At 61.7% G+C, this 24459-nt stretch overlaps 1 protein-coding gene across 1 annotated transcript; it reads right to left on the bottom strand.

The window, feature by feature from the left end:
• Nucleotides 1-1501: 1501 nt before the first annotated feature.
• On the bottom strand, nt 1502-14411 carry PLXNB3 (plexin B3; the record flags this gene model as incomplete). Its single annotated transcript, XM_082610883.1, has 33 exons — nt 1502-1646; nt 1935-2009; nt 2132-2207; nt 2276-2340; nt 2752-2899; nt 3115-3275; nt 3440-3618; nt 3945-4083; nt 4170-4273; nt 4385-4712; nt 4979-5045; nt 5308-5486; nt 5622-5845; nt 5924-6024; nt 6188-6582; nt 6668-6898; nt 7019-7211; nt 7325-7501; nt 7755-7885; nt 8598-8703; nt 8983-9134; nt 9379-9548; nt 9631-9724; nt 10008-10124; nt 10219-10344; nt 10457-10571; nt 10651-10759; nt 10848-11004; nt 11166-11295; nt 11824-11924; nt 12010-12138; nt 12780-12959; nt 13377-14411. The coding sequence occupies 33 exons, from the start codon at nt 14409-14411 to the stop codon at nt 1542-1544; spliced, it is 5799 nt and encodes a 1932-aa protein (XP_082467009.1). The 3' UTR covers nt 1502-1541.
• Between the last annotated feature and the right edge of the window lie 10048 nt (nt 14412-24459).

The raw sequence follows: 24459 nt of genomic DNA, 5'->3' as shown, positions 1-24459 counted from the left end.
AAGCCCCTGCACCTCAGGGCTGGCAAGAGGGGACCGTTGAGTGGGCATGTGGCGGTGACCTGGTCCTCAGACTGAATCTCTGTACTCCAGAGCCCGCTGATGGGGACAGCCACACAAGGGCACTGCAGGCAAGGCAGGCCGGGCTTTCACCCCTTCTCACATGCCCTAGGGTGCCGGCGACACTCTGGGAACATTCTCTGGCTTCCTGCTTGGCCCCTGGGGGAGCCTTCCCAGAGGCGATCCCTGCCATTCCCGCGGGTACCTCATTCCCTGCCCACTCTCAGCTGGGTTCCCGCTTTTCCGATGGCTCCTTGATCCCCAAGACAGGCTGGAGCCCTCCTGTCCCTCAGTGTAGCATTGCTGGGGGCCCTGGCCAGGCAAAGTTCAGGGGCGTGAGCTGCGGGCAGCTCTTCCCACCAGAGGTGCCAGGCCTGAGTGACAGCCTGGTGACTACCTGCCTGGGACTCTAGTGCTGCACGGTCTCTCCTGGCTCCCTGCGGCCCAGCCCTGCCTTGCTCACTGGCTCCAACACATGCACATGTCCACGTAGGAGACGTGGGGAGCTGTCCTTCCCGGCCCCGCCCTCGGGCCCTCAAGTGGGAAGCAAGTGGGCCCTCAAGTGGGAAGCAAGTAAGCCCACAGCTCTAGTGGGCTAGTGGCAGAGATGTCCGGGTCAGGCAGAGAGCCCTTGGAGCTTGTGACCTTGGGACCCCATCCAAGGGACCAGGAAGAAGAATCAGGTCCCCAGAAAGGGGGTGGGCGGGGAAGCCTCCAGGGAGGCAGCACGATGGGCTGGAGACCTCCGTGGCTGGCATGGGTGGGGAAGACGAGGGGAGGCCTTGGGTGGCCAAGGAGCCCCCCGAGCCTGTGGGCACTACTGTGGGGTTCCGGCAGAGACCAGTGGGCACTTTGGCTCTTTAGAAAGAACACTGGCTGCTCCCAGGAGGGAATGGGGGGCGAAGAGGGGATCCAGGATGTCAGCTGGGGACTGTCAGAGAGTCAGAAGGAAGCAGAGGGGGCCTGGCAGTGATTGGGGACACTTGGTTCTCCGTCCCTGTGCCAAGGAAAGGACTGGGAGGATGGGGTAGGCATAGATGGGGGCGGGAGGGCAGGGGCACCTTTCCCGCAGGGCTCAGGGGAGGGAGGAGAGCAAGGCCTCGGAGTCCTCTTTTTCTCAGGTAGCAGAAGTTGTAGCCGTGGGCCGAGGGGAGGGCTGTGCTGGGGCACTGAAGAGACTCACAGGTGAAGGTGGGGCTGGGCATTGGGCTTCTTCTAAAAAGACATTTTTATTTTATTTCCAGATGTGATGCTCCAGCAAGCACATAAATACAGTGGGGAAGGGGGAGGGAGAAAGGATGGCTATAAGTTAGAAGCCCAGGCGGGGAAGGAGGGAAGCGGAGGGGGCGGGGGTGGTGGTGGTAGGCAGCAGGGAGCCCCTCCCGCTCTCTGCCGGCCACTCCTGTGTTGCCGGCTCCATCCAGGGCTCCTCCTGGGTCTTGGGGGAGAATGCGTTGAGATGGCAGATCCTGCTGCTGCCCAACTCACAGGTCAGTCACCTTGTTCTCCACCAGGGCAGCAACCTGCTGCAGGCGGCAGGCCAGTTGCATCTTCTGGCCCACAGGGTCCTCCTCCAGGGCATTGATGATCTACCAGGGCAGAGCAGGCCATCCTATCTGAGGCCCTGGCCCTCAGCCACCTGCCGCCCTGCCCTGGCTCCATCTCAGTAGCAGCCTGGGGAGCCAGACCTCCCTGAGGAATCTGGACGGATGCCGAGCCCCTTCCCCAACCTGGGCCTTTCCTCTCCTCTGCCCAGATTGGGCCTGGACACTTCCTCCCACCCCCAGGGAGACTCCTGGGGCCTCCCTCTGGGCTCTGGGCTCCGGGCTCCGGGCTCCGGAGGCGTGCCCCTCCCCCCAGAGTGCCCCGGGCCTCACCTGGTCGTAGTACCTGTGGATGTGGGTGTAGAGTTCTTGCAGAGCTTCCAGACAGTGGGGAGCGGAGGTGTAATTCTGGGGGCAGCACATGGGGGTTGAGGCCCCAGCCCGGGCCTCGAGCCAAGCCTCCCCCTTCCCTGTTGCCCCCACCCCCCACCCCAGGTGTGGAAGGGCGCACCCTCTGGGCCGGGCCTCACCCCCGAGAGCTCGGCCAGAGCCGAGTTCATCTCCTGGTAGCTCGCCGGAGAGCTCTGGCGAATGTCGGAGTAGTATCTGGAGGAGGGGACAGAGTTAGGGGCAGGCAGCACCCATTCCCTCATCCGTGACGCCCTGACACCTACCTCTCCACCATCTGCTTGTAGCGAGGGATCTCCCGGGCGTAGAGCAGTTTGTTCACGGGGGAATCCTGTTCCGGGCAGGGGTGGGCGTGAGCGGGAGCTGGGGAGCTCTGCCCTGTCTTTTTTTTTTTTTTTCTTTCTCTTCTTTGCCCTGTCTTTCTTTTTCTTTTTTTTTTCTTTTTTGCGGTACGCGGGCCCCTCACTGTTGTGGCCTCTCCCGTTGCGGAGCACAGGCTCCGGACGCGCAGGCTTAGCGGCCATGGCTCACGGGCCCAGCCACTCCATGGCACGTGGGATCTTCCCGGACCGGGACACGCACCCGTATCCCCCGCATCGGCAGGCGGACTCTCAACCACTGCGCCACCTGGGAAGCCCCCCTGTCTTTCTGACTGTGCCACTTGTGCCCCCCCCAGCCCCCCCCAGGGCTCTGCTCCGAGTCCCCGTGGCTCCCCCGCCAGCTTTTCTCCCTCTGCCCTCACCCGGCCCACTTTATGCTCCGAGACGGTGCAGGAGTCCATGAAGGTCTGGGCAATGACGGCGAGGACGGCATCCACGTTGTCCGACACCCGCACGTCAAAGATGAGCTGTGGGTTCTTCAGGGTGTTCACCCAGAACCGCAAGAGTAGGCTGGGGACACGGGCCAGCCGCGACATGAGCAGGCTGCCCAGCTCCCATTCTCAGCCTGGTCCCTGGCCCTGAGCTGCGCGGGGAGCTGGCCTGCGAGTCCGTGTGGGGGCAGCCGGGAACCCAGGGCAAAGGCCGCCAGGCCTGGGCTTCCGTCCCGGCCCTACTGCCCCCGCCCTGGCAGCGTCCTCTCTGCACGGGGGCAGCTGGCGAGGCACCTGTTAGTCTTCCAGATGTGTAAGGTCTCCAGGTCCTCAATGCCGTGCTTCTCAGCCAGCTCGTCCAGGAAGTCAAACAGGTACTTGACAGCGATGGGCACAGGCCGGTTCACGCTGAGGATGGCCTGGAAGGTGTCGTCCACAAACTTCTGCAGCGTGCCCTAGAAGGCAGGGCATGGGCGGTGGGGGGGGGGCAGCGTGTGTGGGCCTGGAAGCCGCGGCCAGCTGCGGCCTGCCTCGGTGGGTGGGGCCGCTCCGTCACCCCAGCTCGGTTGGGGTGCCCTTGCTGAGCCTCCCCGGGGGCCCAGCTCCCCGGCCCACCTACCTTCATGGACAGCAGGCGGGTGAGGTAGATCTCCGGGATGGCCTTGGCCCGCGCCCGCTCCCGCTCCCGCTCCCTCAGGCTGCTGCGTCGCACCTTGGCCGCTTCTGGCTCATCAGTGACTTTCACCAGGTGCCAGAGGTGGACCCCACCCTCCTCACCGTCCTCCAGCGTGGGGACGTCTGAGGGCACAGAAGCCGGGCCTCAGTCCTTTGCACCCTCGTGCCGCTGGCCAGGGAGGCCCAGCCTACTTCCCTGGTGAGTTGGGGCAGGGTGGGGGGCGCCGAGGGCGGCAGGGTAAGAGAGATGTGGAGGACAGGGTGGCAGCCCAGGGGCTCGCTCGGCTCAGCACCCCGCAGCCCTGGAGCTCCCCGACCCGGACGCGCTGCCGCCCTCGTCCACCCACCCCGGGCCCTTGGCTCAGCCTGGAGTTGTGGCTTCCCTGCTGGCGAGGTTTGGGGAGACCCGGACACGGCAGACGGCGTGACCAGGACTCCAGCCTGCCCGCCTCGAACTCGGGGGCAGGTTGGCATGGCTGGGCCTCGGGACTCACTCTCCCCAGAGGGGCAGCTCGGGGCCGGGCTCTGGGAGACGGCGCCTCCGCTGTGCAGCCGGGGGATGAGCCTCACCGTGGCTCCATCCGGGACCTGGCGGGGAGGGGAGCAGAGGCTGGGCTCCCTCCCTGGTGGACCCCAAGGCGGGAGTCTGCCCCCAGCGCCCACCTGCCCGGCACCTTGTAGTGCTGCAGGGTGTTGAGTCTCTTCCAGCAGTTCTGAGTCACTGAGGTCAAGTCCTCGTCCGACAGGGTTAGGTGACCAGCCAGGCCTGAGCGCCACTCTTGGGGGGACCCAGGGAAGCCGGTCAGCCCACAGCCTGTTCCCGTAGGGCAGAGCCGAGTGGCCACAGGTGAAAAGAGCCTCGGGCGGGGCAGGAGGGGTAGGTTCTCACCGAGGTCTAGGGCGTGCACTGAGGGCCTCTGGGAGAAGGGGGTGCCCTTGTAGACTTGGTCCAGCACCTTCTCCTTGACCTGGGTGATTGTGTCCGTGTCGAGCACCCGAGCGGGCACGCGCTGCGCTGCGCTGCCCCCCGCAGCCCCAGCAGCCCCTGGGCCAGCCAGCACCATCAGCGTTAGGGGCCGGAATTCCACGTCCTCCCGCAGCAGGCGGCTGTCATTCAGGGTCCGTTTTGCCTTGCCTGTCACAGCGTCCACGGGGCCCTTGTCCACCTGGTACTGGATGGCCCGCAGGAGCACGTAGAGCGGCTCACCCGCTACCTCCTGCAACCACCAGGAAGGGCTGGCGTCAGCCGGGGGGCTGGTGGGCGGTGTGGGCAGGGAGGGGTGGCCCGGGGCACGGAGCGAGGGTGGAGGGCAAGCAACGACAGCAGCCTCCGCTTCACATCCAGCCCGGGCAAGTGTTTGTAGCCTTCCCCTCACCGATCCCCCCACCCTTGAGCCCGAGGCCCCTTGGCGGAATGGGGGCACAGATCAGTGAGGCCAGAGGCAGCAGCCCCAGAATGGTGTGAGGGGAGAGGGGCCCTTACCCTCAGGAAGGCGTAGAGACAGATGGACACCCAGTTGGTGAGCAGCTTCTCCGCCATAGTCTCCGTCCTGCAGGGAGCGGGCCCCGGGTCAGAGGGGCTGCTGCAGGGCCACCCTGTCTCCAGGCTGAGGCAGGCGGTAGCGGGAAGGCAGAGCTTCTCCACCTGGCCACCCTTTGTGCCCGGCTCGCCGCTCAGGATGCCCATCTGCTTCCCCACCAGCGGCTCCGGACCCAGCCCGCCTCCCGGGGCTTCCCAGCCCCGCCCACGCCAGGCCAAGGCTGGACGGAGCCAGCTCCCCTGCTGCCGGGGCCGCTCAGGCCAAGGCCGACCTGCGCAACATGAGCTTGGGGTTCTTCTGCACGTAGTGGGCAGCTAGGTCTCCGAGCAGCGTCCTCATGATGCCGGTCAGGTACTCGAGCTTGCCGTGCAGTGCCAGGGACAGCAGCGAAGCCACGAGGCAGCGGTCCCGCTGGGAGAAGCTGGGCTGCTCCTCCAGGGTGCGGATGAGCTAGGCGGGAGGACGGGGTACTGGCACTCACCCCGGGAAGCCCTGCGCCCCATGCATCCTCCCACGCCTGAGCCCACGCCTGCCGCCTGGCCCGCCTCCTCGCCCAGGCCCGCTGCCTGCCCGCGCGGCCCTCACCGTAAGGAGGAAGGGCTTGCTGTTGAGCAGCTTGGAGAGCTGCATGAGGCCCTGGCGCACTGGCGTGCGGCGGCCCTCTTCCCCGGGCCCCTCGAGGGCAGGCTGCAGTGGGCAGCTGCCATGCCCGGGGAAGAAGACGCGCTCGGTGTACGTGCGGTAGTCCAGGAAGGGGATCCCGCTGGCCTCCAGGTCGCTGCTGAGGTCAGTCATCTCTGTCATCAGGTCTGTAGGCCAGGAGCCACCGAGGTGTGAGCTCAGGCCCGGGTCTGCCCTCTACCCTCTCCCCACCGCCCTCTCCCGACCTGTGAACTCCTTTCGGCACTGGTCGCCCACGCCGATCTCCAGGTTCTCCAGCTGCACCAGAACCTTCTGGTAGTCCCGCAGGGCCTGCTTGCTCTTGTGCCTGCGGTCCAGGGGCCAGGTGTCAGCCACGGGACCAGGCCTGCCTGGGCCGAGGCCACCGAGCCAAGATGGCCGCTTGCACAGAGGCCTGCCGTGGGACACGCTTTCCAAAGGTGAAGAGGGGAGTTGGTGTGGGTGTGCGCGCGGCAGGGCGGCCCCCTCACCTGTACATGAGGGTCAGGAGGAGCACGGCAGCGATCAGCACGGCCACACCCAGACCCAGGCCTGCCTGGGCCTCCTCGGGGAAGGCAGAGAGCGCGGGCTCAGCCTCGTACTGGACGGGGCCCAGTGGCAGCCGCACGTTGCCCATCTGCACCTGCGGTGGGGACGCAGGGCTCTTGAGCGCCGGCCTGCAGCGCTCCGCCCGCCCAGCCCGGCACCTGGGGCCCGGCCTCACCACGAACTGCGGCAGGGGTCTGGAGCCGTTGGTGGGCTGTGGGGCCCGCGGGGGCGGCTCGCAGTACAGGTGGGTGAGCGTGAGCGTCTTCACCAGGCACTCGCTGTCGCCGATGTGCACGCGCACCTCCTCCTTGCTGATGCCCAGGTTGAGACCCTCGCCCTGGAAGCCAGAGCCGGGGCCTGAGTCGAGTCACCCAGCCGGTGCCCGCAGCCCCTGCACAGCGGCGGCTGGCAGACGGCCTCACCTCCACGTCCAGGATGTGGCCTGGCTTGAGGCGGTAGGGGCGGGCGCGGCTAAGGGGGGCCAGGCGGGGGTTGGGCTGGTACAGGAAGTCCTGGCCCCCACTGGCGCGGGCAAAGTCCACGTGCACGTTGTCCAGGGCGAAGAAGACGCGCCGGGGGCTGGCCCCATCCGGCACTGCAGGGCTCCGGCACAGGAGGAGGCTGGACGAGTTGACGGAGCAGACGGTGGAGCACTGCGAGATGGTGGGCCAGGACGAGGCAGGGTGAGCTGGGGCTCCCCGCTCGCTCCCAGGGACGTGGGGGCCGCCCCACCCCCTCGCGGGGCACGGCGTCCCCTGCTGGCGCGTCCTCACCTGCAGCAAGCCCCCCTCAAGCTGGGTGCAAGCCTGGGGGGCTGCGGCGGGGGCCCGACAGCTCCTCCTGGGGTTCAGGTCCCGGGGCTGCACCGCCACAGCCGTCTCCTCCACGGCCTCCAGCCACACGGACAGCAGGGGCCGCTCTACCACGTCCAGGCCCGTGCCCCTGACTCGGATCAGCCGCCCGCCCCTGCGCCAGGATAGCACTCAGCAGGACCGGGGCAGCAGGCAGCGCAGTTCAGTCCAGGCTCCCCGCCCTCCCGGCAGGGTGCACAGGTTGCCCCAGGCGGATCAGGTCCTCACCCCCGGAAGCTGACGCTGGGCTCTGCCGCCACGAGCTGGGGGTCGGTGGTGTAGTGGAAGGGGCTGGCGAGCAGCGTGCGCTGGGCACGGCCGAAGACCACTCGAACCACAGCTTCTCCTGGGTTGGCCTGGGGCGTGGTGTGGCACACGATGGCCTCAGGACACACTGGCTCCCTTCTGCAGGGTGGGGAGGTGTCTGGCATCTTGGGCTCTAGCCTCAGCCCGGCCTCCCCACCAGAGGCCTGCTTTGCCTCCCTCACCAAGGGCAGAGACCCCTGGGGTGGGCACGGAAGCCGTGAACCTGGGACTTTCACGGGGGCCTTAGGGAGCCCTGAGCTCATCGCCCCCATTGTACGCAAGGGGACACTGGGGCCCGTAGGGAGTACCCCCAGCTGACAGCGACCAGCTGGGGCCAGGAGGAGAGACTCACATACGACAGGGTTGGCTGCCCACAAAGGCACTGATGTTGCCTCCCGTTTGCAGGTGCTGCCCGTGGATGGTGAGCTGGGTGCCCCCTGCCTGGGGGCCCCACTGGGGACTCAGGCTCAGCAGGACGGGGTCCTGGGGGACAGGGCAAGCTGGGGCACGTGGAGGCCCACTTCTCAGCTCTGCCTCCTGGGCCACGGCTAACCCTTCTCTCCCTCCGGAAGCCCTGTGCCCAGCTTCTGCAGCCCCGCAGCTCTCCTGCCAGCCGCCCTGCCCCACCAGGGGGTGCTCTTCTCTCCTCACTGCGTCTCCCCGTCCTCTGCCGCGGCTTGCACCTCCCAGGCCCCCCTCCCCCCAGCTCTAAGCCCTAAGATCCAGTAGTCACCTCCTTGGGGTGCTGCACCTGCCCCTGCACCCACTGCTCCACCCCGGGCTCTCTGGCCCCAGCAAGTCTCGAGGGCTCAGGCTGGCGCCTGGAGGCATCCCTACTCTCCCCCATCCCCTTGCCCCCAGGCAGCCAGGTGGGCAGCAAGTCCTGACAGCTCTGCGTCCTGGAGTGGTCCTCCTGGCCATCCGGCGGCCTCTGCACTCACTGCTTCCGCTGCTTGCCTCCCTCCTGGACAGCGGCCGGTGGGCAGCGTCCTCACCATCCCGCCGCTGCCCCCAGCCTACCGTCCACTCAGTGGCCAGAACAATCACTCGGATCACGTGGCTTCCCTCCTGGACATGAGGCGACACTTCCCACTAACCTTAGGTCAAGCTGGAAATCCTCACGTAGGTGTCACTGCCCTCCTGCCCCTTCTTTCTACTACCCCCTCTGTGGGGACCACCCAGGGTAGGCACTGACCTGGTAGGTGAAGTGCTGGGTTGAGATGCCCGGTGGCCGACTCTTAACGGCCACTTGGATTGGGCCCACAGTGCCGTTGGGGGCAGGAGATGTCACACACACAATCCTGGAGAGCGAAGGCCCGATAGCTGCTCAGGACCCCCGTGGGCCGGACCCTCGCCCGTCGGGAGCCACAGGCCGCCTGCCAGCCGCTGCCCAGAGCCCACCCCCTCCACTCCTCTCGCTGCCAGCCCCTCCCTCCCTTCCCCCGGCCTCATCTTCCTTTGGCGTATCTGACCCGGGCCCACGTTTCTTGGCTGCGAGCCTCCCTTCTCTCTGGGCGGCCCGTCTCTGAGGGCCTCCTTGGGAGGGCGTCCCTCCGCCCCTGGCTGCCAGGATGCCTCACCGGGCAGAGATGCGGTAGAGAGAGGGGTCAGGGCTGCAGGGCCGGCCAGCCACGCTCACAGCGTCCTGCACGTCAGCAAAGTCCCGGCCCAGGTTGGAGCCCAAGATGGTGAGGGCCAAGCCGCCCTCAGGGGGGCCGGTCAGGGGCTCAATCTGCAACAGGGAAGGGTGGTGATGGGATGCCCCCAACCCGCTCCTCTTTTGCGGTGGGGGGGTGCCTGGCCAGCCAACCCGACCGAGGTGGGACACAGCTGCTAGGGCTTGGGGGCCTGGGGCAGGGCTGCTCTGACCCTGGTAAAGCTAAGACAGTGGGGGGCAGGGTGGGGCCAGGCAGACCGAGATGGGGGATGGGGGAGGAGGTGAGAGGCTGGGCCATGGGAGAGGGCTGGGGGCTCACCGTGTGGATGCTGGGTGTGGGACACAGCGGCTCCACAGCCCCAGGCGGGCACAGCGGCCCATAGCGACAGGTGGGCTGGTCGTGGCTGCACCACAGGCAGCCCAGGCTCCCGTTGGCCGCCTGGCAGTGGCTGCAGTCGGGGTGGCCCACGGCACAGTCGTACAGGGTCACTAGGAAAGGTCAGGTGGTGCGCTGAGGTGCCTCCCCGGGCTGCACACCCTGCCCTGCCTGCTGTGCCGCCCCCAGGCTCACCATGAAGAGTGCGGGCATTGTCCAGCCTCTGGCCCTCGCCCCGGGTGACGTAGATGGGCACTGGGAGCTCCCGCTGGGCCATGGAGGGCTGGAACTGTGGGTGGAGGGCGGGGTCAGGCCCGACCCAGCTCGGAACACCCCCTGAGCCCCGCCCGCCTCCTGCAGGATGCTCCTTCCAGAATGGGTGCCATTGTTCAGGGCCCCCGCATCTCCCAGCAGGGGCTGTGGGCACCACGTTCCTGTGCACGCCCAGGCCTGCCCACAGCAGGCCTCATGAGTGACGACAGGCTGAACGGGGCGAGCCCCTGAGGGCCCAGGACAAGCAAGGGCTGCAGAAGGCGTCCAGTGGCAGGTGAGGCTATGGGGCAGCTGCCCACCTGCTGGGCCTGGCAGTGGATGAGGCCGGCGTCCCCGGCCACTTCCTCCAGGGAGGCCGGCAGCCTCTGCAGTTCTCCAGGCAGCTCCAGCCAGCAGTGGTAGGAGGCAGGCAGGCCCTGGGGGTGGGCTCTGTCAGCATCCTGGACACTGTCAGCTGCGACCACTGCCCCTCCCCCGCTGTCCCTGTCCCCCACCCACCGGAATGCTCACCCGGAAATGCTGAAGGTTCCGCACGCGCAGGGCCAGACGGCTCTCCCAGCCCACAGGCACCAGGAGGGGGCCTGCCAGGCCCTCGACGCGGGGACAAGCCCCTGGGCCCCGCACCTGGATGTCCGCCTGGGGGAAGGAGACCCCTTAGTGCTTCAGGAGTCGAGGAGCCTAGGCGGGCCCGGGGTAGGGTGGGTCCACGACAGAGGTGAAGAGAAGCCGGCAGGCTGGGCCCACGTACCTGCTGGGCACTGTAGATGGTCCTCTCGCCCTCTGGGCAGCGTTCCCCATACACACAGCGGCTGCTCTGGGGGCACCAGTGGCACCGCCAGAGACTGCCCACGCAAGCACCGCACCTGGGGGGACGGGGGGCTGCTCAGGTGGGGCGCCATCGGGAGTCACCACCCCTACCCAGCAGCCGGGCCCGGCACTCACGGAGCAGCCGCCTCCAAGGCCTGCACGGCACTGCAGTCGTAGAAGGAGAAGTTGGTGGTAGCCACGACCACGTCCTCGAACATCAGGGCCAGGGGCAAGGTGATGTGCTCTGGGAGGGCATGGTGGTGGCAGGGGCGGTCATGTGGCTCCTGCCCCTCCGGCTCCTGCCCTCGCCCCTTGCCCCGGGGCCCCCTCACCTGTGCCTGGAGGGTTATGTGGCAGCTGGTCTTGGGGAGGGGTGACACAGGCTATGTGGGTCCCTTCCACATGAGCCAAGCTGTCATAGTCCCCAAAGGCACAATGGAAGTACTCGTCCACGGTGAGGGTGGGCAGCCGGGGCACAGACAAGGTGACCTGGGACGCATGCGAGGAAAGCACAGCAGGCGGGGGCTTCTTGGGGGGCCCAGCCCGCCGAGGGAGAGGGATCCAGGGCAGGGAGGGTTGGGAGCAGAGGCAGCGGGAGAGAAGGAAGACGGGGCAGCCCCCGCCCCAGCAGGCAGCGGCAGGCGTCTGACCTGGCCCTGCTCCTGGCGGGGATGGTGGGCCGGCAGCAGGCTCTGGATGTGCAGGCAGCGGCCGTCCTCGTAGCTCCATAACCACTGGTTGGGTTGGGCTGCCCGCCCGCATTGGCCCTTGCGGGTACACCTGTGGGGCAGGGGCCTGTTGGGTCCCTGTGTGGGACTCGGGCTCCCTGGGTGACTGGCGGCAAGGGGCTTGGGAGGACGGCCCAGCTGGAGCGCAGCTAGCAGTGGGGGTGAGAGGGACTCTGCTCAGAGAGGAAGGGGCCAAGCACACATGGCTTCACGGCCGATGCGCGGGCTTTGGCCTTGCCTGTGAGCGAGGGGGGCGCTGCTGCTGTGGACATGAGCATGTGAACCTGACTTAGGGTTGCCGTGAGGGAATCCTGAGGCTGCCGTGTGGAGCGTGGGCTGGAGAGGAGCTGGAGTGGGCCAGGGGACACCTGAGAGAGGTGACAGAGGCCTGGCCCAGAGGGGGCTGGGGGGAGGAGAAGTGGACAGGTTGGGCAGTGGGGGGAAGGGTATGCCCACCAGATTCTCGGTTGGCACGCAGGGCAGGATGGGGGAACTCAGCGACGGCCCTGCGTCCCACCTCGGGGACGTGACCCGGCCTCCTGGCCCACCTAGAAGTGCTCCGGGAGCGGCCCCCACTCACCTGCCCTGCAGGACACACCAGCCGCACAGGGGGTCCCGGGCCTGGAGGCAGCTGCTGCAGTCGGGGAACTGGGGGCAGGCTGCCACGGGTAAGCGGTCCACCTGGACAGGCGGCGGGGTACGGAGGTGGTGGCTGCAGGGCCTTGGGCCTCGTGTGCTCACCTGCCCCCCCCGGGACAGCCCTCACCTGCTGGGAAGTCAGCACGTAGAGGTGGCTGCCGCTGCTGTCCACCAGCAGGTCGGGGCTGATGGCTGAGCCCGGGGGCCCCACTTGTTGTGAGTGGTACACCTGGCCTCGGGTGCCATTGAGGAAGACCTGGGGGGAGGACAAGGGCAGGGCTGGACCAGCCCGCCGAGCCAAGGCCCGCTCTCAAGATGGCCACAGGCTAACCGTTCAGAGCAGGTGCTGTCCCGGCTGGGGTTCCCGGGGAGCATCCCGGCCCACGGAGCTGTCTCCCCTTCCTGCCGGCCCAGGGTGGCCGGGCCATGCCATGGAGGGTGGGGCAGGCCCACGGGCATCCAGCCTGCCCATCTTGCCTCCCCGCTCCAGCCTCACCCAGCTAGGGGGGCCGAGCCACCCTGGGTGGGGCCCTTGGGTGCCAGGGGAGGAAGGGCAGCTGTGGGGAGACAAGCAGGTCATGAAAAGGCAAGAGTCTCCTGTCACCGGCTGGAGAAGCGGCGGCCGCCCGGGAGGCGTCCTAAGTGGGGGCCGCCCGGGAGGTGTCCTAAGCCACACATCTGAGAACCCGCCATCAGTGTGTGGCCTGGCTTTCCGACCTGCCAGCAGGACACAGGCCGAGAGGTGTGGAAGGAAACCGTGGCTCACGGGGCTTCTGTGAGCCGCCACAGGGCAGGAGCGCATGCAGTCAGGCCACTGAGGCCGGGCCCGGCCTGGCAGCATTGAGGCTGGGACCGGGGGTCTGGCCGAGGCCCGCCCCGCCTTCATCAGGCCCTTACCTTATGCAGCTGGCCCTGGACGTCCCCCAGGAACGCTATTGTGTGTCCGTCTGCCTGGAGGGCTGCGACTGCGCTGATGGAGTTTCTGAGCTGCAGCAGAGGCCCCGCCTCCAGGGGCTGGAGGCCCGCAATGGGGCTCGGGGTGTGCTCATCGCCACAGGGGTAAGACTCGGGGGAGTCCTGCAGGGGCGGAGAGGGGAGAATCAGTTCCCGGAAGAGGCACGACGTACCTTCCCTGGGCCCAGATCTGCAGTCAGCACAGGACGGCAAGGCAGCAGGTGAGAAGAGCCCAAGGTTGCCCCGCAGAGAGGGAGAGACTGGCCGAGGAGACTCAGACCGAGCGGCCCCTCCTTGACATCCGCTAAAGCAGAGGTCACAGGTGATTGTCACATGAGAGCGTCCAGCTGCCCTCGACCAGGACTACGTGTGGCAGCCCTGGCCCTGGTCAGAGAGATGCTGCAGGTCCACAGAGGGACAGGGCCGGAGTGGCAGGCCGGGTAACACGAGGCCGCGGGAGAGGCGGGAGCCGCTGCCAGGTGGCGGTGCAGAAAGCCTCAGGTGAGAGGGCAGGGGTGAGGCCCGGGCCCAGCCACTCACGGGCGGCAGGGTGACGCAGCGCGATGTGACGCCGTACTCCACGGTGGCTTCCTCCGTGCCGCCGGGGCCCCGGCCGCCCGTGGTGTAGCAAAGGCGCCGGGCCCGCTCCATGGTCGCGTCCAGGTCGGCCAGGGGAAAGGCGCACAGGGCCGCCTGAGCCCCCCTCGGGCCGGCAGCAAACGCCCCCAGTAAGGCGCCCGGGGCGAGGGAGGCGGCCTGGATGAGGCCGTGGCCCCGGCAGGTGAGGGGCACCTCCACGTAGGAGTAGAGGTTAGCGTCCCCCAGGCAGACCCGAGCCACGTAGGAGCGGTACTCGGCCTGTGCCCGGGCCCCGCGGCGGCGGAAGACGAAGTAGGCTGAGCGAGCGTCAGCGAGGGCCGCCACGTAGCTGTTGTTGTAGTCGGAGAGGTCGCCCACCACCAAGCGACCCAGGCCCTCGCTGGAGAAGGGCTGTGGCCCAGCCAGCTGGCGCACGGTCAGGGGTGGCACCCCGCCCGACAGCTTGCCCGCCAGGCCCCTGGCCACCAGCAGGAGGTCCCGGCCCGGCGCGGGCACCACCAGGCCCACCGTCGCCACGCCCGCGGCGTTGGCGGCCACGAACTGCCCGTCGCCGGGGTCCTCGGCCCGGTACAGTAGCTGCGCCACATCCTCGAGCCGCCGCTTCTCACACACTCCCTGCCGCACCTGCCCGCAGGCCACCAGCTCCCGGGCCCGGCCGCTCACCAGCAGCAGCTGGTTGGCGTTGTCGGTGAGCCGGGCCTGCGGGCACTCGGCCGGCTCCCGGAAGGGCACGCAGTCGGGGCTGTCGAGGACCGGGCCTGTGACGGCCACCGACTCGAGCCGCAGCGCGGGGCTGAGCTGGAAAAGGCGGTTCACCGCGCCCACGTAGAGCGCACCCCGGCCTGGCGCCAGCGCCAAGCGGTTGAGGGTGGTATTGGGCGCCGGGAAGCGGTGTGCCCGCGTCGGGGTGAGTAGAGGGCACAGCAGCGGCAGCACGAGCAGCAGGCAGGTGCCCAGCGGAGGCCGGGGCGCCATCGCGGGGCCCTGGGGGAGGCCGGGCAGGAAGGCACGAGTCAGGGTGGCCGTGGGAATGGAGGACGAGGGGGCAGGAGAAAAAGGTGAATCCAGGAGAGACAGAGACAGAAGGGGAGGGAGAGAAGGACGGAGAGGCAGAGAGACAGCAGCAGGAAGCGGGGGCAGGGAGAAGCAGAGGGAGAGGAGAGGTAAAGAGTCAGAGGGAGACAGGGACAGGGGGGACGGAGAGTCCCCAGGAGATGGGGGCGGGGTGCACGCATGCGCGAGGAATTTCCTTCATCTTCTACTTTATATGCATCTAGATTGTTGAAGGGGGCAGATCCTGAAAAGCCACCAGAACACCAATAGAAGGACTGAGTGACAGAGAGAGGAGAGACCACAGAAAGGAGAGCAGGGCAGGGGAGAGGTGGGGAGGTGGAGGCGGAGGGCGGGGAGCGCCTTTCCCCAGTGGCGGAGGGTGAGGGGAAAGGGGACAGGAGCCCAGAGACCAGGGCCTGAGGGCCAGCGAGGGTGGGAGAGAAAACCTGCCCTGGGAAGCCAGCGGAAGAGAGAGAGCCAGACACCCCGCTGCCTGCCCCAGAGAAAGCAAGGGGCCGGTGGCCAGGGCCGAGGCAGAGGAGAACAGAGGGCTGGGAGGGCCCCAGACTGAGCTGGGGGTGCTCAGAGCGGGGATGGGGGAGTTAGGGGACACCAAGAGACAACCCAGGGTGCAGGGGGTTGGGGGAGGCCTGTCCCTTGCCCCATCAGCCCCGGAAGCCAGGGTCCACCGGGACTGGCACGGGGAGGGTTAATGTGTGTGGGGGGGGAGTGAGAAGAGGACAGCCAGAGAGGGTGGGAGGGGAGAGGAGAGCTTGAAAGAAAGTTCTAGCCAGAAGCCGGGCATGGGCTCCCTTCCCCACCCATTTGGGGCCCAGACTGGAGGTAGCTCGCCCCCAAGGCTGAGCCCTGAGGGGAAGGGCGGGGCCCTAGACTCCAGAGGAGGCTCCGATCAGGGGTTCTGCTTCGCCTTCCAGCTCACCTCCCGGCCAGGGGCCGTTAGCAGCCGCTGCCCAGCAGCCTCCTGCGGTGCCCAGGTGACACGCACCACGAGTCCCTGGGCCGTGATGGCCCCTCACGCCTCCCTCCTCCTGACCCCGGCACAGAGCCACAAAGATGGGGTAGAAGCCAGGTCCCGAGTTGAGCCAAGGTCCCGCACAGCTGGCCGTGTGGGCGCGTGCCAGCCAGGAGTGGGCCCACTGTCATTCAGCAGCCTGCCAGCTCCGGCCCCCATGGGCGTGCCAGCTGCGGGGAGAGCTCCGAGGATGCCCCTGGGCCCTTATCTTGGGAATACAGACAGGAAGGTCAGGCCTGGCTTGGGGACAGGGCCGTTTCCTCTGGACCCTGGTATCGGCGGCAGTGTCTGCGGCGGGTGAGGGGTAGACGGCCCACAGCTGGAGGCGCAGCGCGTGGGAGCCCGGGCTCCAGGCTCCTCTGCGCTCCTCACCTGCCTGCCCTGCCCCAGAGGGGGGTCTCTGGGGACGTAGGACTCAGGCACTTACCGCAGCGAAGGGCAGCAGCAGAGGCGTCTCCCGGGGCAGTGGTGACGGGCACAGGATGGCTGTGGGGGGCATTGTCCTGACTAGGAGGGAGACAGTCAAGGCTTGGCTCCATTCACACTCAACCCCGGGGGAGGAGGGAGGCTGGGGGGGTGCCGAGGCCTGGCAGCCGGGCTCCACCACAGCTGGCAGCTTTGTCAATAGTGGCCGGGCCAAGGCAGCCCTGCCTCCACGCCAACAATGTCCCCTCTGTCCAGAGGCCCAGGCCAGGGACCCGCTATCTGGTGTTCCTATCCCCATCCAGGCTGTTCTGATCAGGGGGCTCCCTGCCACTCCCCACCCCCAGAGCGACACCCCCTGGGATCTGGGGACAAAGGGACAGGGTTTCCTTCAGCCAGAAAAATGAGACCCACACAGCCAGTCCCCCACTCCCGCTCCATGCCAGCCAGCGTGCTCCTCCCCATGTCCCCCCGGGGTCCCTGTGAAGGGCGCAGAGTGGGCCACGGAGCCCCCCTGCGAGGGCCAGGGCCCTGCGCCCCTGCATAGCCGGCCTCACCCTCGGTAGCCTTGGCGCCTGGCTGGAGGCGAGTCCTGACCCTCAATGCCTGCCTTTGTCCAGGCCGGGGGCAGGGAAGAGACTGGCCAAGGCAACCCGCCTGGGAGACCTTCTCCCCCCACGCCCCCCCACCCCCAGGGACTGGCAAAGTCGTGCCAGGTACAGTCTGGTGCCAGCGGAGGATGCTTCTGGAGGGGGCTGAGGCATAGAGGATGCACAGGAGGGGGCGGGAACCCAGCCTTTAGCTTCAGACTTGGCAACTGGTCGCAGGCTGTCCCCTTCCTGCTCGCTCGGGGAAATACCATCCCAGGATGGGTCTGGATCTCCCCCTTCACGTGTGGGGTGGCAGCTGGCAGCCGGCTCCTCTGCCCCACTCAGAGGGCACCGTCCGCACACCAAGGCGGCAGGGCTCAGGCCGTGACCCGAGGTGTGGGAACAGGTGTACTTGAGTCAGGCTCCCCGTTTCCTCCACGGGGTGCGGTAGCAGCAGGCAGGCTCCAGGGTGAGGTGACAGCTGCAGGGCTCGCTGCCACCTGGCTGGGCCAGTTGGGTGGCTGTAGGAGCGGGGAGCCAGGCGGGCCACTTCCCTACCCCGTGCCCTGCCCCGTGGCCGGAGGCACCAGCTCTCGCATTTGGGGTCAGCAGCCGCAGCCCTACCTCCCAGCACCAGGGCCACCCCTTGGCCGGGGTTGGGGAGATCCGGGCCCCCAGGCATCAGGAGGTGTCGTCTCAGGACTGGGGCTGGCGCCTAAGCCCTTTTGCCTGATTCGGGCTAGTCGGCCTGCGGACCCCTGGCTTCTCCCGGCCCCCAGGCGGCACCCCCCACCCCGACCCGGCGGCCCCTGCACCTCGCGCCCTAGCCAGCCCCGGCTCCTGCCTACCTGAGTGGGCCGCCGGCCGGGCCGAGGAGCAGCTGGCGGTGCCAAGAGTACGTCCCGGAGGAGCCCCAGCCTCCCTCCCCACAATGCAATCGCTCCCAGCCCGACTTGTCCTGGGTGGCCCGGGCAGCCCAGCCCCTCCGCGCCCACCCCTTTGCCCGACGGCGCAGGGCAGGGCACTGGTGCCCTCTGCCGGCCTCGGTGGGCATGGCAGAGGGCCGGCCGCGCACCTGCCCGGAGGAGGTGAGGGAGCGTGGTGCCCTCCCATGGGGGGCTGGGGGTAAGCGGGCATTCCATAGCCTTCCATGAAGTGCTCTGACTGAGCGCCAGACTAGGCCCTGGCACTGGCACCGTTCAGAGACAAAGCCCACTGCCACCTGCCCCAAGAGTCTCCCGGGTCTCAGGGGCAGAACTACTTGCCAACAGATGAGACCCCACTGCCAGGACAGCCCATTTGTGGAGGGCACTGTGGGTCACCAAGGAGGGGGAGTCAAGTGTAGGGGCGCTCAGGGCACCATGGAGAGCATGACAGAGGAAGTGAGGTTTAAGCTGACCTTGAACCACACGGTGCTACTCCTACTGTCATCTTCCAATGTACCAGGGCTGGTCTAAGTGTTCTGTGTACGTGAACTCATTTAGTCCTTCCAATGACCCCAGAGGGGGTGCAGTTATTTCCCCTGGTTCACGGGTGGGGAAACTGAGGCTCGCGAGGTTAGGAAACTTGCACAAAGTCACAGGGCTAGTAAGTGGTAAGACTAAGAGTCAACCGCGGGTCCCTGCCCTAAACCATCAGGCCACGAGGCCCTGAACCATGAACGGCAGCAGACATTGGGCAGGAAGGGAGATGGGGACTGCCCGAGGCCAAGCCTGCAGGTGACACGCCCACAGGGCATTTTCTCCTACCTGGAGCACAAGTTGGTCGAGGTGGGCTTCAAGGGTGCAGAGGTGAGCAAGTCTGGAGGAACTTGGACTTAGCTCGCCATGGGCTGGCAAACAGGTTTGCATTTGAACAAGTGCAAGCTGGTGGCCCGGGGTGGAGAGCACGGGGGAAACCTGGGTCAGGGGTGGCTGTAGGCATGGAGAGGGGGAGCAGGACCCAGGAGACACGGCGGTGGACAGGGTGTAGGCGGCGAACACAGAAGGATCCAGGAGATCCCTGGGCTCTTTCTGCTGGGGCATCACTCCCTATGGAGCAGGGGTGCCAGTGAAGGGGAGGACTGAGGGGCCCACAAGGCAGGAGGAGATGGCCAATGGAGCTGGTGGGGTCTTAGCGTGAGAAGCTTGGCTCAGGGTGAAGAGCACTGGGGGTGGGTGGGAGTCACAAGAGGGAACTGGGAGACCAGGGGCGTCAGGGGAGGTGAGCGACGCTGAACCTAAAGGCCCAGCAGATCCGGAGGGCTACAGCCCCTCCCCCAAGGGGGAAGGCCAAATGCCCAAGAAGGGGCCATGGAGGGATCTAGAAGCTCCGGGAGAGGCAGGCTGTCTGGAGAGTGATGGGGGAGGGTCTCTGAACACTAAGACAGGAAGGACTGTCCCCCTCATGGCCAGCTGGGCCCCTCCCCTCCACCGTGTCCCTCCTCGGCCTCCACCCCAGCACACACGTGTCCTTGGTGGCTTCGGGAAAGACAAACGCCTTCAGTCCCAGGGCTGGGAACATTTGTCCTACCTTTCCACAGAAGAAAATAAATGTCTCCAGGCAACACAATTTTTGATAAGTATGTATGTGTATGGCCTTCAAGGGCCGCGTCCACCGGTCCCAGGCAGAAGACAGGCAGCCCCTAGTCTGAAGTCAGTGGAAACCGTGAAGGACCTTTGCAAGCTTTGTGAGTTTTAACATCTTACACAAAGGGAATCGTGTTGCTGTTTTCCTTCTGCCAATGGCTCCTTCCCCTCGCAGTTGGCCTTTGGAGATGTATCTGTGCCGATCCATGTGGATGGCCCATTCGTCCAGCTGCATGGGATCCATCCATCAGTATCCCTGCAAGGGGTGGGGAGGCAGCCTTGCTGAGGGCGGGGTTCTCTAGATGCTGGAACGGGACTCGCTGGGTCATAGGGCACGTGCGCTCCGAGATTGCCAGGGGTGGAGAAATCGCTTTCCAAGCTGATGGCCCACATGACATTCCCACTGCCACTCTATAGACATTGATTTCTGTTTCTCCTCATCTTCGCCAGCACTTGGACTTAGTACTTTTACTTTGTGTTTCGTACTTTCGGTCAATACAATGGGTGTGAAATGGTGATGCCTCGCTGGACTTTTTTTTGTTTTTTGGCTGCGTTGTGTCTTCGTTGTTGTGTGCGGGCTTTTCTCTGGTTGCAGTGAGCGGGGGCTGCTCTTCATTGCGGTGCGCGGGCTTCTCATTGCGGTGGCTTCTCTTGTTGCGGAGCACGGGCCCTAGGCGCGCGGGCTTCAGTAGTTGTAGCACGCGGGCTCAGTAGTTGTGGCTCACGGGCTCTAGAGCGCAGGCTCAGTAGTTGTGGCGCACGGGCTTCGTTGCTCCGCGGCCTGTGGGACCTTCCCAGACCAGGGCTCGAACCCGTGTCCCCTGCATTGGCAGGCGGATTCTTAACCACTGTTAAGAAGTCCCCCCGTCTTATTTTTTATTTTAATGTTTTAATTGAAGTATAGTTGATTTACAATGTTGTGTTAATTTCTGCGGTACAGAAAAGTGACTCAGTTATACACATATATACATTCTTTTTAATATTCTTTTCCATTATGGCTTATGGCAGGATATTGAATGTAGTTCCCTGTCTACCCCTGGTTTACTTACTACAGCTTTAAAAGCAAAGCCTTGATACCGGGAGGCGGTCACTCCCTTTGTTCCCTTTCTCTTTCTCCTTTCCCCCCTCCTCCTCCTTATCATCATCTTTCAAAATTCTGTCACCTATTCTAGGCCCTTTAGTTTTCCTTAGAAGTTTCAAAAACAGCTTGTCAAGTTCCAGGAAACACTGTTGGGACTTTTTTGAAGAGGTAAATGGAGATTTTGTTGAATTTTGAATCCCTTTGAAGACTAGTCATCTCTAAAATATCATTTCCCCATCTCTGAGCATAGCATCTCTCTCTATTTATTAAGATCCTTTCAATACATTTTCCCCTAAGGACTTGAACATCACATGTTTGTTAGAGTTATTACTAGGGACTTGCTTTTTAAAAAATTTTATTTATTTATTTATTATTTGTTTGGCTGCGTCGGGTCTTAGTTGCCGCGTGAGGGATCTTCGTTGTGGCATGGGGGATCTTTTGGTAGCGGCATGCGGCATTTAGTTCCCTGACCAGGGATCGAACCCAGGCCCCCTGCATTGGGAGTGCGGAGTCTTAGCCACTGGACCACCAGGGAAGTCCCAGGACTTGCTTTTTTATGTCATTATAAAGGCTATCTTCTTTTTAATTCACTTTCTGATTGTGTTGCTGGTACATAGAAACACAATTGACTTTTTAAAAAATTGAAGTACAGTTGATTTACAATATTGTGTTAGTGTCCGGTGTACAACAAAGGAAACGGAATTGACTTTGGCGTATGGATTTTGTATCAAGCAACCTCATAAATGCTTGTATTAGGGCTAATAATTCTTTGTGGATTCTTTTTGTGGATTCTTTTGATGTTTTTCCAAGGAAGGTGACTTTTTAAAAAATTAATTAATTTATTTGGTAGCGCTGGGTGTCAGTTGTGGCAGGCGGGCTCCTTAGTTGCGGCTTGTCAGCTCCTTAGTTGCGGCACGTGAACTCTTAGTTACGGCATGCGTGTGGGATCTGGTTCCCTGACCAGGGATCAAACCCAGGCCCCCTGCACTGGGAGTTCATAGTCTTATCCACTGCGCCACCAGGGAAGTCCCCTGTGGATTCTTTTTGGTTTTCTACTTACACAGTCATGCCATTTGGGAGGAATGACTGTTTTGTTTCTTCTTTTCCAGTCCTTTTAAGTACAGTTTCTTTTTCTCACTTTACTTCCCTGGACAGTACAAGGTTGAATGGAAGCAAAGAGAATATTCTTAAGGTTTCATCATTAATTAAGATGTTTGCAGAGGGTGTTTATAGACACCTTTATGAGATTAAGGCAGTTCCCTTCCAGTCCTAGTTTGCTATCTGTTGAATTTTATCAAATGCATTCAGAAAAAGCACTGAGTTGATGACAGAATGTTCCTCCTCTCATCAGTTAATGTGTTAAATTGTGTTAATTGATTATCTAATGTTAAACCACCCTTGCATTTTCTGGGCTAAACTCAACTTTGTCATGGTGTATTGGCTGGATTGGTTTTGTTGCTGTTGTTTTTGGAGCATGTCCTCTTTTTCTGTTCCCTGGAACAATTTATCTAACACAAGGGTTACCAGTTCCTTAAAGGCTTGATGGAATACATCTGTAAAACTCTCTAGGCCTTCCTTGTTTTTGCAGCCACCAGCCCCTCTAGCCATACATTTTAAATTACATTGCCGATTTCTTTAATAATTATGGGACTGTTCAGGTTTTCTGTTTCTTCTTGAGTCAGTTTTTTTTATTGTGGTAAAAAAACATAACAGAAAGTTTACCATCTTAACCATTTTTAAGTGTACAGTTAAGCAGTGCTAGGTACACTCACATTGTTGTGAAACAGATCTCCAGAACTTTTTCATCTTGCAAAACTGAAATGCTATATCCCTTAAACAACTCTGCTTTTCCCCAGCCCCTGACACCCACCCTTCTACTTTCTGTGTCTATAAATTTGACTATTCTAGGGACCTCACATAGGTGGAATCATGCAATATTTGTCTTTTGTGACTGGCTTATTTCACATAACATAATGTCATCAAGGGTCAGCCATGTTGTAGCATCTGGCAGGATTTCCTTCCTTTTAAGGAGGAATAATATTCCATTTTGTGTATAGACCACTTTTTGTTCATCCTTTCATCAGTCAGTGGACACTGAGGTTGCTTCTACCTCTGGACTATTGTGAATAGTGCTGCCATGAACATGGATATGTAAATAGCTCTGCTTTCAATTCTTTTAGATATATACTCAGAAGTGGGATTGCTGGATCACATGGTAGTTCTATATTTAATTTTCTGAGGAACTTCCTTATCATCTTCTATGGCAGTTGCACCATTTTACAATCCCACCAACAGTGCACAAGACTTCTAATTTCTCCACATTCTTGACACTATTTGATGTTTTCTGGGGTTTTTTTTTTTTGGTTTTTTTAAAAAATAGTAACCATTCTAATGGGTGTCAGGTAATTTATTGTGGTTTTGATTTACATTTCTTGATGATTAGTGATGCTGAGCATGCTTTCATGTGCTTGTTGGCCACCTGTATATAATCTTCGGGGTAATGTCTATTCAAGGCCTTTGCACATTTTTTTAAATCTTTTTTAAGAAATTAATTTATTTTATTTTTGGCTGCGTTGGGTCTTCGTTGCCACGCACAGGCTTTCTCTAGTTGCGGCAAGCGGGGGCTACTCTTCGTTGCAGTATGTGGGCTTCTCATTGTGGTGGCTTCTCTTGTTGCGGAGCACAGGCTCCAGGCTTGCGGGCTTCAGTAGTTGTGGCAGGTGGGTTCAGTAGTTGTGACTCTCAGGCTCTAGAGTGCAGGCTCAGTAGTTGTGGCGCATGGGCTTCGTTGCTCCACAGCACGTGGGATCTTCCCAGACCAGGGCTCGAACCTGTGTCCTCTGCATTGGCAGGCGGATTCTTAACCACTGTGCCACCAGAGAAGTCCTTTCGCACATTTTTTAATCAGGTAATTTGATTTGTTGTTGTTGAGTTGTAGTAGTTCTTTGTATATTCTGGATATTAACCCTTTATCAGATATGTGACTTATATTTTCTCCCGTTCTGTAGGAGGCCTTTTTACTCTGTTTATTGTATCCTTTGTTGCTACATGTGTCCCTACTGTCAACCAGAAGACAATATTCCCAATGACTTTGAAGGCCCCATATACCCTGTTCCTCCCTTGACATAAGCAACCACTAGCCTTTCCTTACTTTTCTTACTTGTCCCATATATGCATCATCTCTAAACAATATATATAGTTTGGTTTTATATTTTTAGAATTTATATAAATGGAATCATACTGGATGTATTTTTCTGTAACCTGTTGCTTTAGTTCTATATTACATTTGTGACATGCACCTGAGTGTGATACACCTAGCTGGAGTTTATTCATTTTTATTGCTGAATGGTTTTCCATCATATGACTGCAACATGGTTTGTTTATTCACCTGTTAATGGACACCTGGGTTTTTTCTGGCTTTTGCTTATTATAAACAATGCTGCCTGTGAACGACCTGTACATGTAATCTGGGGTATTTGTGAAGGACCTTCTCTAGGGTGTGCCCAAGGGTGACCTTGTTAGGCCATAAATATGTACATCTTTAATTCTACTAGATAACACCAAATTGTTTTCCAGAGCGGTTGTACCAGTTTGTATACCACCACAGTGTACGAGTTCCTGCTACTCCACATCACTGCTGACACTTGGTATTGTCTGACTTTTTAACTTCTGTCAGTCAGTGGATGGGAATAAAAAGATATATCACTGTGGCTTTAATCTGCATTTCCAAAGACCCTCTGTTCTAACTTGCCAGAGAATAAAGTCTGGTCTTCTGCATGAGGTGGGGTAAAGATGTGAGCATCTAGCAGCTTCATATATATAAAGCTGCTATATATATATATATATATATATATATATATATATATATATACACATACATATAATTGAAATATATGTGATCTAGCAGCCTCTTGCACAGGTGTCCAAGCTCCCACGCTTAAGCCAGAGTCTCTCATTATGTTGGAAAGGGCTGTGGTATCCATGGTTCTACCCCTCTTTTCCTCTCCTTTCATTCTTGCCAGAGCCTTGTGTCTATTTTACTAATTTCAAAGAACCAACTTTTGGTTTTATTGATCTTTGTTTTTTCTATTTCACTAATTTCTGCTGTCTTTGTGATTTCCTTCCTTCTACTTTCTTTGGGTTTATTCTACTGTGGTTTTTCTAACTTCCTGGGTTGGGGCTTAGCTTACTTTTTTAAGGCTATACATTTACTCTTAAGTACTGCTTGAGCTACACTCCACACGTTTTCAAATGTCACGTTTTCATTGTTGTTCAG

The sequence above is a fragment of the Mesoplodon mirus genome (assembly GCF_964341445.2).
Source record: "Mesoplodon mirus genome assembly, chromosome: X".
NCBI classification, from domain to species: domain Eukaryota; kingdom Metazoa; phylum Chordata; class Mammalia; order Artiodactyla; family Ziphiidae; genus Mesoplodon; species Mesoplodon mirus.
Note: the sequence above shows the minus strand (reverse complement) of the source record. Positions and strands in the feature narration are given on the sequence as shown.